General features: G+C 48.0%; 1 protein-coding gene across 1 annotated transcript in view; it reads left to right on the top strand.

Moving 5' to 3' along the window:
• PRR11 (proline rich 11) overlaps positions 1–16,776 on the top strand; it is a 41,053-nt gene that overhangs the window by 12,236 nt on the left and 12,041 nt on the right. Inside the window, exons 2-9 of the mRNA XM_075334202.1 lie at positions 602–708; positions 8,676–8,823; positions 9,016–9,138; positions 10,255–10,521; positions 10,689–10,787; positions 11,127–11,239; positions 11,339–11,398; positions 12,393–12,489. Coding sequence (XP_075190317.1) covers positions 605–708; positions 8,676–8,823; positions 9,016–9,138; positions 10,255–10,521; positions 10,689–10,787; positions 11,127–11,239; positions 11,339–11,398; positions 12,393–12,489 — 1,011 coding nt within the window. The 5' untranslated portion in view covers positions 602–604. The remainder of the gene's footprint in view (positions 1–601; positions 709–8,675; positions 8,824–9,015; positions 9,139–10,254; positions 10,522–10,688; positions 10,788–11,126; positions 11,240–11,338; positions 11,399–12,392; positions 12,490–16,776) is intronic.

The following is a 16,776-nucleotide window of genomic DNA, read 5'->3' as shown; positions in this document are numbered from 1 at the left end:
ACGGATCAGTCATTTTCAAGATGTCAACTGATGCAACTGATGTGTTTTTCACAGGATTCCTTTCACAGGAATCCTGTGAAAAAACGGATCAGTTGCGTCCGTTACATCCGCTGTGCGTCCGTTTTTTGACGGATCAGTCATGATCCGTCTGTGTTTTGGACAGCCCAGTGGGCGTGCCAAGCATGCTGGGCATGCTCAGTAGAGCATGACGGAATCCTGCGCTGGATTCCGTTGTAAGACGGATTACGACGGAATCCAGCACCATAGACATGCATTACAAGCTTGACGGATGGCGACGGATTCCTGCGCGGCGCGTTAATTTTGACGGCCCGAAAAAACGTTACATTCTGCGTTGCTCCCCGCTCGGCGGTCAGTCAAAAACGACGGACCGCGACGCAGCGGATGCAACGCAGGGTCATCAGTCGCAATCCGTCACTAATAGAAGTCTATGGGGAAATACAGGATTCCTGCAAAATATTTTGCAGGATTCCGTAATTCCTCAAGGCTACGGATTGTGACTGATGCAAAACACAGGATGTGTGAACTTAGCCTAAGACACAATGTTCCTAACTGTTCTGAAATATACCTTATATCTCTCTAGATAATGACAAAGTTCCTGCAAGCACGTAAAAGACCAGGTAAAGAGAAGAGGCGAAAACCATGGGTATTACAGAAAACCAGAAAAGCGGTCTTTTGTAGTGCTGAGAAGTAAGCCTGCTATCTACTCTGCACCACGTACAGTTTATAAGTGTTGGATGTATCTTTAGTAAAAAAAAAAAAAAAAAAAAAACACTCCCATTTCAGAAAGATGCAAACATTGGTATTCACTACAAGCCCATGTCCATGTCTGGTTGACTATAAATCCAAACAGTTGCACACTGAAAAGGCCAAAAATGTACTAGGGAAAATATGGCACTGCATTCTTGCAAAAGAGAGATATTTAGTTTATGTATTGGCCAATGCATGTAAACCCGGAAACCAAACTGCATGTCTGGTTGACGACACGGGCTTGGAATAAATACCATTTTTTTTTTTTTATTTTTCTGAAGTGGGAGTGCTGACACCTTTTAATATATACCATGGTCTAGACCAATGTTTTCCAAACTCCAGTCCTCATGACCCCCAACAAGTCATGTTTTCAGGATTTCCTTACTATTGAACAGGTGATGGAATCATTATCAAGGCATCACCTGTGCTATTGTGGCGCCCCTGAGGCTTCCGTCGCCACAGGGACATTGCACCTCAGCCAGAGGTGTGATGCCCAATCCTGGGTAAGGAAAGGAGTAAACGCCGGCCCACAGGCAAAATTCACACTACACCCATTGTTGGGCATATATTGGGACTGGAGATAGTGGCAGCCACCCCCATCCTGTATGATGGGGGGGGGGGGGGGGCGTAAGACCCATCTCTTCCCCCATAGGGTGGGGCCTAGCAACTGGGAAAGTGGGAGGAGCCAACAGAAAGTTAGAGCAGAGACAGGAGGGTCAAGTTCAGTTAGTCTGGAGGAGAGAGAGGTAGATACCTCAGAATAAGTGACAGAACGTGAAGCTTCCTGGTGGAGACCCTGGGGCCCAGCTAGGCCCAGGTGACACCACAGACCAAGAAAGAAAGGATTCCAGGGCCACTGAAAGGCTTTCAAGCTTGTGGACTATTCCACTAAGTCATCGGGTGGAGGGATCGAGCTGCATACAGGGAACGGTCCCTAGAAACTGGAAGAAGAGAAGTCATTTTCCAAAATTAAACACCGAAGGCCCAGGGTGGTTGCAAGCGCCCAGGGCCACATCCCACTGTAGAATCCCTGGGAAGAGGGCAAAGTTCCATCCAGGCAAGTCTTCTTGTCCAGAACCTATAGTGTAGGCCAAGACCGGTTTATCCAGAAAAGTCAAGGCTTTGAAGACAGCTGAGGAAAGAGACACAACAAAAAGGGTGCACCGGCATTTACTTCCAGAACTACCCGGGATCGGCGGAGGTCCCTGACAGGGGATTCCAGCACACCAGTGGGCGACCAGGTCGCGACAGATACTAATCAGTGAGTAAAACCCTGAAACTGCACCCCCTGGTGTTGCCTCCATTATTTCGCCTGCACCATTCACAAAAGCACCATAGACTTTAATAGGCACCAACGGTTGCCCCGGGGCACCACTCCACCTGTGGGGAGCAGAACCATCCCAGCTGCTAATCCATCAGCCCCGGAGATCCCATTCAGCAGCGGCGGCTCCATAGCCGTAATCCACAGGTGGCGCCACGAATATTTCCACAAACGTTAATTATAATACCACCACCATCACTGCCATATTAGTTGACCCCGCCAGGGTCACGGAGTCGGGCCCCGCCACCACTGACTACCCCCGGACTAGTCCGGCCTGACACCAGGTGGCCCATAGCCCTGGGGTGGGCGAGTCACTATATTAAGGAAATCCTGAAAACATGACCTGTTGGGTGTCGTGAGAACTGGAGTTTGGGAACCACTGGTCTAGACTTTGTACCTTGCACGAGCACTTTGATGCTGTATACACTATCTTCTTTTTTTTTTTTTTATTCTAGCTTTCTACACAGTGGTACGTATTACTGCACACTTAGATTAAATGATCTAGGCCTTTAATCCATCACCGATCAGCCACATCCAAGCTGGTGGGTAGTTGTTTACTGGCCTGTTAAGACAGGTGATGAATATTCAATGTTCACAGAATGATCATTAAAGACGTTGTCCACTACTTGGACAGCCCCTTCTCAATCCCTATGTTCTATTCACCTCCGGTACTGGCACTGTTCCAGCGGAATCTGCACGGTCTCTCCCGAAGTTGTGTGACATTGTTGTATCACATAATCCATGCAGCCAATCGGAGCTGGCTTCACTGTCCCCTTCTTCGGACAAATCAGAAATGTGAAGGAGGCGAGAGCTGTGGATTCTCTCTCATTTAATCTGAATGTCAGCTATGTCTGAAGGAGGGAATAATGAAGCCTGTTATGCCATCCCTGGTAGAGCCAGTGCTGACACCACTGGAAAAGTGCTAGTACTGGAGATAGGTAGATGTTTTATTATTTTACTGGGGGAAACATGGGGAGTGAGAGGTTTCTTCAAGTACAGGATAGCACCTTTAGGGTATGTGCCCACGTAGCAGTTTTGTGTGCAGATTTCCTGCACATAAGGCCCGTTTCACACGTCAGTGAAAAACACTGACGTTTTTCACTGGCGTGTAAAACACGCACATGTCCCTGCGTGTGCCGTGAATCTCGGCACACGTGGGTTGTCTAAGTGCAATCTGGGCTCCGTTCTCCGTGGCCCGTGATTGCACTTAGAGATTCACTCACCTGCTCCCGCTCTCCATGGTGCTGATCGCTCCCGCGACGCAGCATCCGGCTGGCGGTCACCCCCGCAGCAGCTGCTTCCGGGTCGGCTGTGTCGCGCATAATATGCGCGACAGTAATCAGCCGGCTTAGAAGCAGCAGGGAGGACGGGCTGCAGAGGACATCGCTGGACGCCGGGTGAGTTTAAAATGATTTTTATTTTAAAAGCACGTTTTTTTCTGGCACGTGTTTCACGGACCACACCACTGCGTGGTCCGTGGAACATCAGTGATGCCAGAAAAAAATGGACATGTCGCCGTGCGGCAATCACGCACACGCGGGTACACCGCACGGAGACACGTGCAGTGAAAAATCACTGACGTGTGAGCAGACCATTCATTAGAATGGGTCTGCGTATGTCAGTGATTCTAGTACGTTTAAAAAAAAGCACAAACGTCCCAGAATCACTGACGTGTGAAAGGGGCGGCCTAAAACTGCATGTTTTGGCAGAAAAAAAACGCTCGTATTTTAACACATTTGTGGGGGTTTTTAAGCGTTTTTTTTTTTTTTTTTTTATCTTTTAGAGTTTTTGCATCATGGCAATCACGAGGGTTCCTGCACTGTAGCCCTGTGATCGCAGTCCGGTCTCCAGTTGATGTTACAGCTGAGAGCCGGGTCTCACTACCTCTCCCGACAGTTTAAACCTCTACATGCTGCAATCAATCATGATTTCAGGAGGCAGGGAGAGGAATCTCTTACCTCTCCTTGGCGATCGAGTACCTGTAATTTGATCACAGGGACCTGATCGCTGCCATAGCAACCCTGGATCATCACCATGATAACCCTGGGTTACTGAGCTACTGATCACATCATAGACCATGCCTGTGGCATGGAGTATGAGACAAATTGTCAGTGATCCGAGTGCAGCACTGACTGATATAATATACTGCAATGATCAAGCATTGCAGTGGATTAAATCAGATGCAGGAAAGAATTGCTGGGGTGCGTTTTCCTTGCAGTATTAATTAAAATCTGTGGGCACACAGCCTTTAAGCGAATCTGTCACCAGGTTTTTGCTACCCCCATCTGAGTGCAGCATAATGTAGAGACAGAGACCCTGACTCTAGTGATGTATCACTTATTACTGGGCTGCTTTTTGTCATTTTCATAACATCACTGTTTTCTCTGCTGCAGATCTTGCAGTTATACAGAGTTCATGAATATGCTGGACTACCGAGCAGCACACCAAGTAGTCCTCTAATGATAATCTACTGCTGATTTAATTAGTGATTTTATAAAAATTCCACTGCACAGCCCAGTAAGTGACACATCTCTGGAATCATGGTCTCTCCTCCTTCCATGCTGCTCAGATTAGTTGGCAAAAACTTAGTGACAGATTCCCTTTAATACAATGGTTCTGTGCAGAATATCTTGTTATCGGAACACGTCTTGGTTATACTTGATGTGGTTCGAATAACGATGGAACGTTTTGCTCATTTGTTGAGATTGTGGACTAAAGCGGGCTTTACATGCTGCGACATCGCTAATGCGGAGTCGTTGGGGTCACGGAATTCGTGACGCACATCCGGCCGCATTAGCGATGCCGTTGCGTGTGACACCGATAAGCGATTTTGCATCGTTGCAAAAACGTGCAAAATCGCTAATCGGCGACATGGGGGTCCATTCTCAAATCTCGTTACTGCAGCAGTAACGAGGTTGTTCCTCGTTCCTGCGGCAGCACACATCGCTGCGTGTGACGCCGCAGGAACGAGGAAGCTCCCCTTACCTGCCTCCCGGCCGCTATGAGGAAGGAAGGAGGTGGGCGGGATGTTACGTCCCGCTCAGCTCCGCCCCTCCGCTGCTATTGGGCGGCGGTTCAGTGACGTCGCTGTGACGCCGCACGGACCGCCCCCTTAGAAAGGAGGCGGTTCGCCTGTCACAGCAACGTCGCCGGACAGGTATGTATGTGTGACGGCTGTTGTGCGACACGGGCAGCGATTTGCCCGTGTCGCGCAACAGATGGGGGCGGGTACCCACACTAGCGATATCGGGACCGATATCGCAGTGTGTAAAGTAGCCTTAAGTGCACTTATTCTAAATTAATCTGAAGGTCAGCTCCTGTATCTGGAGGTGCATTGTCTTTGTTTTCACTCTGTGATTTATATTACAGTTCTGTCTATTCAGATTGACTGCTGTGTATAGACAGTTCTCCAGGGTGTCTGATGAGTAACTCCTATAGGCCCTTTTCACACATCAGTTTTTTGCCATCAGTCACAATCCGTCGAACTTTGAAAAAAAAAAACGGATCCGGCAACTGATGCCGCTGGATCCGTTTTTTTTCTCATCGACTTGTGTTGGCGACGGATTGCGATGGATGGCCTCATGTTTCATCAGTCGTTCGACAAATCCGTTGAAAAATGTTTGTATGTCGGACAGAGACAATGGCCAAAGTAACATTTTTTGTGTACGTCGAAAAAACGGACAGCGACGGATCCGTCCGCCGTTAATCGTTTGGTAGAATGGAAGCCTATAGGCGTAGGATCCGTCGTCATCCGTCAAAACAGAATCCGGCGATGGATTCCGTTTTTTTTTAACAGAGCATGCTCCAGTTTATTATTTAGCCCCCAGCTAGTCGGATCCGTCAAAAAACGGATCCATCGCATCAGTTTAGCCACAATCTGCAACAGATCCGTCGAGAAAACTGATTGTGACTGATGGCAAAAAACTGATGTGTGAAAGGGGCCTTAAGGGCTCGCTAATATTGGCGTATAACACAGACGAATGCAATGTTAGGCTAGTTTCACACTTGCGTTGAACGGTATCCGTTGCATTGCGTTGTGTGACGGATGCAACGGATGTGTTGCATATAGTGGCACAACGGATGCAACGGATGCTGCAAAACAACGCAATTTGTTTTGATTTTTTTTTTTTTTACAGTTTTACCAGCGGCAGACTGCACGCTGCGTTTTTTTTTTTTTTTTTTTTTTTTTATCGCGTGTCTTGTTGTCAGAACTGTCCGACATTTGACTTCCCAGCAAAGTCTATGAGAAGTCAGTTTTTCTGTGCACACGTTGCAGTTTATTTGTCAGTGCTTTTTTTGACAAAAGTTTGTGACAAAAAAGAAGCAGCATGTTCATTCTTTCTTACGTTCTTGTCAACATTTGTCAAATTGGTGTGTTTGGCATGCGTTTTACCCGCAGTTTTGTGAACAGAAAAGCTGGAGTGATTTTGGCATGTCTCCCCCTCCCTCTCCGCTGTCACACGGTTTCCGTGGCCTTTTCTTCCTCTTCTGAACCCGCTCATTAGCCTTCTACATATTCACTCCTCAACCCGTCTGTGATTGGTTGCAGTCAGACGTGCCCCCATGCTGAGTTACACCTGTCTGACTGCAATCAATCATAGCCGCTGGTGTGTGTGTCTACATTGTACAGTACTGTACAGCCCACTTCAGTAGCGGCCTGACCCTCACAGCCGTGAACCAATGACATCACTGCTGTGACACATGCCGTACTGTGGGACTCGTAGCTGTGATGTCAGGAGTTCACCCCAGTTCATTCTGATCGTTGTGGCTCTGTCTGCACTCACAGCTGGCAGACATGCTGTATGGCCGCTCGCTGTGACAGGACAGGGATGTAGCAGAGCTGAATTGCCGTGGGACCTCGTGTGGATTACTTCGGACCTGGAGGCGTGTTTTGGGGTTAATAAATTGGTGAAAGAGGGGGCTTATTTTAATTCAAATAAATGATTTTTTTTGTCTGTTTGTGGTTATTTACTTTCACTTACAGATTAATGATGGGGGGTGTCTCATAGATGCCTGACATCACTAACCTAGGGCTTAAAGGGAACCTGTCACCTAAAATATGCGTTCTGATCTATCAGCAGACGCATGTGTGCCCTAATTACACCTTCCTACCCATCTCTGTGTTATAAAATTGTATAATATGAAAGTAATAAAAAACGTTTCATTACCTTCATATTTCCTATGTAAATAGCAGGGAATATGGTCACAGGGGAGGCGCCTTGCACTGCATACTTTTCGTGGTATCACGCCCCTGTGGGTGTGATACCATGGAGTCACACGAGCAATGTCACCGTCGCTCATTCTATCCTGCGTGCATTGTGGCAGGCTTCGTTTCCGGGTGTTCACGCGCCGGCTTCAGAAGCGCACTGCGCATGCGCAGTGCACGTCTGAAACTGATAAGGAGAACCCGGAAGAGAAGCCTGCCGCAATAGTAAGTGTAAACGCGCGCAGGATAGAATGAGCGACGATGACGTTGCTCATGTGACTCCATGGTATCACTCCCACAGGGGTGTGATACCACAGAAAGTATGCAGGGCAAGGCGCCGCCCCTGTGACCATATTCCCTGCTATTTACATAGGAAATATGAAGGTAATAAAACGTTTTTTATTACTTTCATATTATACAATTTTATAACACGGGGATGGGTAGGAAGGTGTAATTATGGCACACATGCGTCTGCTGATAGGTCAGAACGCATATTTTAGGTGACAGGTTCCCTTTAATGGCAGATGTGGGCTGCCATTAACCCCTTATTACCCCAATTGCCACCGCACCAGGGCAATTGGGAAGAGCTGGGTCCAGCGCCAGAATTGGCACATCTTATAGATGCGCCACTTCTTGGGCGGCTGTGGGCTGTTATTGTTAGGCTTGAAAGGGCCAAATAATGATGACCTTTCTCACCCTAATAGTATCAGCCCCCAGTTGTCTGCTGCACCTTGGCTGGTGTTAGAAAAATGTGGGGACCCCACTTTCATATGTTATTTTTTTTTTTAATTTATTTATTTAATAATTATTTAAAAAAAAAAAAAAAAAAAAAACACGTTGGATCCCCTCTTTTTCATAACCAGCCAAGGTACAGTAGACAGCTGAGGGTTGCAGCTTGTAGCTGCTGCTGTTCCTGTCCTGGATAAAAAAAGGGGGGGATCCCACGTCATATAATTTTTTTTTATTTTTTTTTACCTCCCAAAAAAAAACAGCTAGCCAAGCTGGCTATCCCTCTATCAAGCTATTCTATGTGTTCTGTCTTATCTAATCTATATGTTCTTATTATCTAGCCATCCTATTATTTTTTTTCTACCTTTCATCTATTGTAGCTATCTATCCATTATCCTATCATTTTTTTTGTTTCTTCTTTAAAAAACGCAATAACCAAAAACACACCGACATTACAAGTTGTTTTTTTTTTTGTTTTTGTTTTTTTTTTATACATTTCCAGGCTCTTTCTGACAAGGTGCAGTTATGGTTGCAGTTTGTGTGCAGAAAAACTGCAGCATGCGCATGTAGCCTAATTGCTCATTATTATCTAGTCTATATGGACCATTACTGTATAAATGAATTCTTACCCTATGTACTTTATATTTGCAGGATAACAGAACAGACAGAGGCAGGGCCGCCATGGTATCTCACCTGGGTCCATTCCTTATGGTTTAGATTACCCAGTACGAGTGTAGTGGGTTCCATAGTGAAAGCCTTCATATCCTTATGTGTGTGGAGCCAGAACTGTGTAAATAAGGTAAATGGATTTCAGTATAATTTGGGGAAGATTTATGAAGTCCTATATAAGAAAAACCATTTTTGTTGCCCATAGCAACAAATCACAGTGCAGATTTAATTTGTGAGGCCCGATTCAGACAGGGCACAACTAAATAAATGTATCCCTTGATTTCATAAGTGCATTCACCACCTTGTAACCCTTTTCTTTCAGCCACTCATTTTTGTAAGAAATATCTTTGCTCCACCGTTAACCTATCACCTTGAACAACGGACATTGAAACGGCGCTTACATAAACTTGAAGTTGAGTTTCTAAAGCTGCAGCTAACACTTAAGGTAACCCCATACATTATCAGTCATTTAGCAGGAAGATCAGCAGATGACTTAATGCACCACCCTAGTGATTTTTTTCTCTTTTCTTCCTCTTTGCTAGATATCATATTTGTAATTGTTGGAAATATAGTAGCTTACTTGGTTGTCATGTCCTCCCGGTTTCATTGGTACTCCGGTCCATTGTAGCATCCCGTGACTGCATCTGTAACCTGCCGGATCACTGTGTGAAGCAGTGATTATTCTCATAGACTTTTATTGAGAAAATGTAAAAAGTGACTTGCAACCAGTGTGTGATTCGCAGGAAATATACAGTCACCTGGTGCCGCAGCAGACCGGAGCGCCGCCTAAGGCTAGTTTCACACAAACGGCTTTTCGCCGGTTTGCCGGATTCGGTGCACTCCAGTACAGTATACAGTACAATGGCAGCGTGACAAGCTCCGGTCACATGCTGTCATGAGACCGGAGCATGTGACTTGTGAGTTACCACGCTGCCATTGTACTGTATCACAGTGTACTGGAGTCCGCCGAATGCGGCAAACCGGCGAAAAGCCGGATGTGTGAAACTAGCCTAAAACAGCACAAAACGGCAACCAGTGAGTATTCTATTGCTTTCATGACATTTATATACACGATGGGAACAGCATGATCAAGCAGCAGATACTTTCCTTACAGCGATGTGATGTGAAATATTGCTTTAATTGGGGTCTCTACCTCTACACTATGCTGCTTTCAGATTTGGTGGTAAAAACCTGGTGACAGATTGCCTTTAAAGCACATTAGACTTATGTTGACTGAACAGTGTTACAGCGGTGGACTTGGCTAACAATTTAGACTGTTATGGGGTACCTCCTGACTCTTCTACTTCTTTCTTGGCATCACTTGTATTGGGCATGTCGGATCCGTCTGATCCTTTTTATTCTTGGGAGATCGGTTGACCCCAGAGAAAATCTGTCAGCAGCTCTCTCATAGAGCACACCTGAGTGTCTGAACCAAGTGTTCCTATGTATGAGCGACTCTGGGGAGATGGCTGTCAGCTGACTTATCATTGATCTGATGACTATCAAATATGTATTTGAGCTTTACTTGTGTTTACGATCAATTGTGTTCATTTTCTCTCAGACTAAAGAGACCAATTCAAGATCAGGAAGTGTCTGCTGTTGTAGATGTCAGCAAGCCAAGACCCTGCCTTCTATAAGAGACTTTAAGGTGGAAACAGCAGAAGCCAGTCTCCTGCCATCTGTACCACTACTTCCTCCACCACCACCCCCTCCACCTCCTCCCCCACCAGTTCCACCACCTCCTCCCCCACCAGTTCCACCACCTAGCTTTCCACTTGAAAGACCTCTTGCACTGTTGAAGAAAGTGGCAAGCGTTCGACCCCCAAAGGTAGGATAATTAAGCAATACATTATACAAAAATTTATATTGGGTTTTTGAATGCTATTTTTTTTTCTTTTTTTTTTTTTCTTCACCCAAACCAAGTGCATGTTTTGGCTTTGCAATCTAAAGAATACTAATCTAAACAGAAAACTTGACATACTGTATCTTTTTCAGGCACCACCAGCGCAACAAGAAGGACCCATTCAAGTAACCCTTAAAGATCTTCTGAATGTCAAATTAAGAAAGACCAAAGACAACATTGACAAACAAAAAGTAAGATTCCTACAAAGTTACTTTCCTCTGTTATCGGTAGGAATAAAGCCAAATTTCCCCACATGGACAAAGGATTAAGTTGCCCAATTCTTGTTTTCCCTGACATCAAGAGATGCCCCCCTCTTCATTAGATATACTGATCCTACCAAAATTGGTTGGTTTGATCAATTTGTATCTAATGCATAAGATCACCCCTATAGATATATATTCTAAGGCTTGCCCTAATAATCTGTACCATATACGTACGTACGTGTGCATGTGTGTGTATATATGTATATGTGTATATATATATATAGATATAGATATTATCCTGTTTTAAGTCTTGTATTATATTTTCAGACGGCAGTAATCAGATGTCAAAGCTTTCCGCTGATCACCATGTCAGAGCTGCAGGGTGTTAAATTGAAGATAGCTTCCAACTTGCCACCAAAGCGCCCCACAAATGTTTTTAAGTAAGTTGCTGAACAGGAATATGTTAAATACTAAATTATTTGCATTTTCTTGCTCCAAATGAGGTTGTCCTATGATTTTTTTTTTTTTTTTTTATATAGAGAAAAGCTTAAAAGCCCACTGGACGTCAGACAACGTCTGAGAAAGGTCAACATGGAAAGGTAAGCCTATGTTTTTACTGAAAATGGCAAAAATACAGATTGAGAGAAACCTTCTTGAAGAGCATGTATCACTTCAAAGCTCAGCCTAAACCCAGTTTCACCAGTTCTGTAAAAATGGGAATGGGTTTGATACCACCGTCATCTAATTCATGGCGACCTGTGGTGTCTCTAACTAGAGTAAAGGCTACTTTACACACTGCGATATCGGTCCCGATATCGCTAGTGTGGGTACCCGCCCCCATCTGTTGCGCGACACGGGCAAATCGCTGCCCGTGCCGCACAACATCGCGCAGACCCGTCACACATACATACCTGTCCGGCGACGTCGCTGTGACGGGCGAACCGCCTCCTTTCTAAGGGGGCGGTCCGTGCGGCGTCACAGCGACGTCACTGAACCGCCGCCCAATAGCAGCGGAGGGGCGGAGCTGAGCGGGACGTAACATCCCGCCCACCTCCTTCCTTCCTCATAGCGGCCGGGAGGCAGGTAAGGGGAGCTTCCTCGTTCCTGCGGCATCACACGGAGCGATGTGTGCTGCCGCAGGAACGAGGAACAACCTCGTTACTGCTGCAGTAACGAGATTTGAGAATGGACCCCCCATGTCGCCGATTAGCGATTTTGCAAGTTTTTGCAACGATGCAAAATCGCTTATCGGTGTCACACGCAACGGCATCGCTAATGCGGCCGGATGTGCGTCACGAATTCCGTGACCCCAACGACTCCGTATTAGCGATGTCGCAGCGTGTAAAGCCCGCTTAAGATTTGTGACGAGATGCACAATCTCTCATTACACTCTTAAGAGGCAAGTGATTCGATAAGAGGCTTGCTCCTCAATCATTCTGGTGTTTCTGACTCCTCCACGATCCCTCATCAAGACTGGACAAAAGGCTTGCAGTATTTGGATTTTAGCAGAAAAGAAATCCCAAAAGGAGAAAAAAAAGTATTATACAGAGTGTAACCAGTCTGTTGTTCACAAATGTTTTTATTTTTCTTCAGGAGTCCAGGAGGTACCCCACTATATGACCGAGAAAACAAGGAAAATGGCACTGGTCTCACCCCATTAATGACAAAGGCTTTAAGGCGAAAATTCCAGGCAAGTTTGTAGCTACAGATGTAGGAGAGCTAAATTTGTTATTTAAAGGGAATCTGTCACATACCCAAATGCTATTTACATGCATATATGGGGTTAATGGCTACAAGGGGAAATTAATTTTCTTCAGCGCTCTATTGGGAGACCCAGACGATTGGGGTATAGCTACTGCCCTCTGGAGGCCACACAAAGCACTACATTAAAAGTGCAAGGCCCCTCCCCCTCTGGCTATACCCCCCCCGTGGTATCACGGGTTCTCCAGTTTTAGCTTTGTGTGCGAAGGAGGTCAGACATTCCATGCATAGCTCCACAGATTTTAGTCAGCAGTAGCTGCTGACTGTTTCGGATGGAAGAAAAGAGGACACATATAGTGTCCCCAGCATGCTCCCTTCTCACCCCTGGATGGTGTTGTAAGGTTGAGGTACCTATTGCTGGTACAGGGCTGGAGCCTGACATGCTGTTTTCCTTCCACATCCCCTGGTAGGGCTCTGTGGAAGTGGGATCCTGCCGGCCTCTCAGCTCTGACGCCGGGCTCCATCCACAGACCCATTAGAACCTGATGGATTCGGAGCAGGAGTACGATCAGGGACAGGCCCTGCATCATACAGGTACTCTGTGTCCCCGGCAGGCACAGACACACTCCGGGCTGGCTGGGTGTTGTAGTGCGCCGGGGACCGCAACGTGGAGTTGGTGTCCCTACAGATTACTGGGGGACTTTTTTGTGTATGGGAACGCAGCGCCGACCCCCTCTGGACCGGGCGGCGCTGCTGTGACTTGTGGTGCGCCGGGGATCCGCCGTCCGCGCTTTTACGGCGGCGGCGGTTATAAATTGAGTCCCCGGCTTTTTGGGCCTAGGACGCCGGCAGCTCCGATTCGTTCCCGCCCCCACCCTGTCATTCAGGGTAGGGGAGAGACGCTGTTCGCTAGCAGCGACGAGGGCTGGAGCCTGATTTACATGCTCCAGCCCTCTCACTTGGCACAGAGGGAAGCAGGCTTCCCGCTCTTGGCCAGGAACGCCCAGGGCCCGCCCCCCTTCCTCTCTCGAGACGCCGGCAGCCATTACATGCATGCCTGGCTGGAGGAAGGACGCAAGGCTCTGGGAGACCTGGACTAGGGGCTATCTGGCGACCACACACCCGCTTTTTTAAGCGGGCGGTAAGCGATTTTTCTGTGCTGGTCCCTCTAGTGCCTCACGGTGTATCGGTGTACTGTGTACAGATATATAGATATTGTATTTCTTGCACTGTGAGGTCGCTTCTGGCTGCATATCCCAGATCGCTCTGTGGAAGCAGCAACATGTCATCCTCAAAACGCAAGGCGGCCAAGGCAAAAAGGGCTGTGTATACTGCGTGTGCTGCATGTGGGGCTAATCTACCAGCAGGCTCCGATGACCCCCATTGTGTGCAATGCTCCGACCCGGTGCTGCTTCGCCAGCCGGAGTCAGGAGAGGTAGCGACCCAGGCTGAGACGCTTGTAAGTTCTGCCCCGGTGACAGGGACAGACTTTGCAGTTTTTGCAGATAATATGTCTGTGTCTATGGCAAAAATCCTTGAAACCTTGCAATCTATGCATGGGGCTCAGTCTCTGGGCACGGCGAGGCCTCTGTCCTCAGGTCCCCCTTACTTGGAATGTATCCAGCCCACAGGGGGGTCCCCGGCTTCACAGGCCGAGGATTATGACTCAGATGATGGCCCCAGCCACCCTAAGCGAGCTCGCTGGGAAAGACCCTCGACGTCTTCACACTGCTCAGGGTCTCAGCGCAATCAGTCTCCCTGTGATGTGTCTGATGAGAGTGATCAGGAATCCACTCCTGGAACCCCTCTCAACCTGGATACCCCGGATGGGGATGCCATGGTAAACGACCTTATCTCAGCCATCAATAGGCTGTTGGATATTTCTCCCCCAGCCCCTTCAGCAGAAGAGGCGGCTGCGGAGCAGGAGAAGTTTCGTTTCCTTTATCCCAAGCGTAAATTGAGTGCTTTGTTGGATCACTCTGACTTCAGAGAATCAATCCAGAAGCACGACGCTCACCCAGAAAGGCGTTTCTCTAAACGATCTAAAGATACGCGTTTCCCTTTCCCCCCTGAGGTGGTCAAGCGCTGGACACAGTGTCCAAAGGTAGACCCCCCGATTTCCAAACTTGCAGCTAGATCCATAGTTGCAGTGGAGGATGGCGCTTCACTTAAAGATGCCAATGACAGACAGATGGACCTTTGGTTAAAATCTGTCTATGAAGCTATCGGCGCGTCGTTTGCTCCGGCATTCGCAGCCGTATGGGCACTCCAGGCTATTTCAGCTGGCTTAGCAAAAGTGGATGCTATCATGCATCCAGCAGTGCCGCAAGTGGCGCACCTTACCACGCAGATGTCGGCGTTTGCGTCTTACGCTATCAATGCGGTCCTAGAATCTACCAGTCGCACCTCAATGGCGTCCGCCAATTCGGTAGTTTTGCGCAGAGCCTTGTGGTTAAAGGACTGGAAAGCAGATGCTGGTTCCAAAAAATGTTTAACCAGTTTGCCTTTGTCTAGAGAGAGACTGTTTGGCGAGCCATTGGCTGACATCATTAAGCAGTCCAAGGGTAAAGACTCCTCTTTACCACAACCCAGAACATCCAAACCTCAGCAGAAAAAGTGGCAGCAGAGGTTTCAGTCCTTTCGAGGTTCGGGCAAGACACCATTTACCTCGTCCAAAGGGACTCAGAGGACGCAAAGAAACTCAGATTCGTGGCGGACTCACACACGCCCCAAGAAAGCAAATGGAGGTACCGCTTCCAAAGCGGCTACCTCATGACTTCCAGCCCCCCCCCTCCGCATCGCCGGTCGGGGGCAGGCTCTCCCGCTTTTCCGGCATTTGGATGTCACAGGTCAAAGACCGGTGGGTGACGGACATTTTGTCTCGCGGGTACAGAATCGAGTTCAATTCTCGTCCTCCAGCTCGGTTCTTCAGAACCTCCCCACATCCAGACCGAGCAGATGCTCTGCTGCAGGCGGTGGATTCCCTAAAAGCGGAAGGAGTGGTGATCCCAGTCCCTCCTCAGGAGCAAGGGCAAGGGTTTTACTCCAATCTCTTTGTGGTTCCAAAAAAGGACGGCTCGTTCCGTCCTGTTCTGGACCTAAAACGGCTCAACAAACATGTGCACGCCAGGAGGTTCCGGATGGAAACCCTCCGCTCTGTCATTGCCTCAATGTCCAGAGGAGACTTCCTTGCCTCAATAGACATCAAAGATGCTTATCTCCACGTGCCAATTGCTACAGAACATCAACGTTTTCTACGTTTTGTGATAGGAGACGACCATTTTCAGTTCGTAGCTCTTCCATTTGGTCTGGCGACAGCCCCACGGGTCTTCACCAAGGTCATGGCGGCGGTGGTAGCAGTCTTGCACTCTCAGGGACACTCGGTGATCCCTTACCTAGACGACTTATTGGTCAAAGCTCCCTCTCAGGAGGCATGTCAGCACAGCCTGAATGCTACGCTGGAGACTCTACAGTCTTTCGGATGGATCATCAACTTTCCAAAGTCGATCCTATCACCGACTCAGTCACTAACGTATCTTGGCATGGAGTTTCATACTCTAGCAGCGATAGTGAAGCTGCCGCTGAACAAGCAGCGGTCACTACAGACAGGGGTGCAATCTCTCCTGCAGGGCCAGTTGCATCCCTTGCGGCGTCTCATGCATTTCCTAGGGAAGATGGTGGCAGCCATGGAAGCAGTTCCCTTTGCGCAGTTTCATCTGCGCCCACTTCAATGGGACATTCTCCGCCAATGGGACGGGAAGTCAACGTCCCTGGACAGGAAAGTCTCGCTTTCCCAGACGGCCAAGGACTCTCTACAATGGTGGCTCCTTCCCACCTCATTATCTCAGGGAAGATCCTTCCTGCCCCCATCCTGGGCAGTAGTCACGACAGATGCGAGTCTGTCGGGGTGGGGAGCAGTGTTTCTCCACCACAGGGCTCAGGGGACGTGGACTCCGCAGGAGTCCACCCTTCAGATCAATGTTCTGGAAATCAGAGCAGTGTATCTTGCCCTACTAGCCTTCCAGCAGTGGCTGGAAGGAAAGCAGATCCGAATCCAATCGGACAACTCCACAGCGGTGGCATACATCAACCACCAAGGAGGGACGCGCAGTCGGCAAGCCTTCCAAGAAGTCCGGCGCATTCTAATGTGGGTGGAGGACAGAGCATCCACCATATCCGCAGTTCACATCCCAGGCGTAGAAAACTGGGAAGCAGACTTCCTCAGTCGCCAGGGCATGGACGCAGGGGAATGGTCCCTTCACCCGGACGTGTTTCA

This window comes from Anomaloglossus baeobatrachus, chromosome 2 (genome assembly GCF_048569485.1).
Source record: "Anomaloglossus baeobatrachus isolate aAnoBae1 chromosome 2, aAnoBae1.hap1, whole genome shotgun sequence".
NCBI classification, from domain to species: domain Eukaryota; kingdom Metazoa; phylum Chordata; class Amphibia; order Anura; family Aromobatidae; genus Anomaloglossus; species Anomaloglossus baeobatrachus.
Note: the sequence above shows the minus strand (reverse complement) of the source record. Positions and strands in the feature narration are given on the sequence as shown.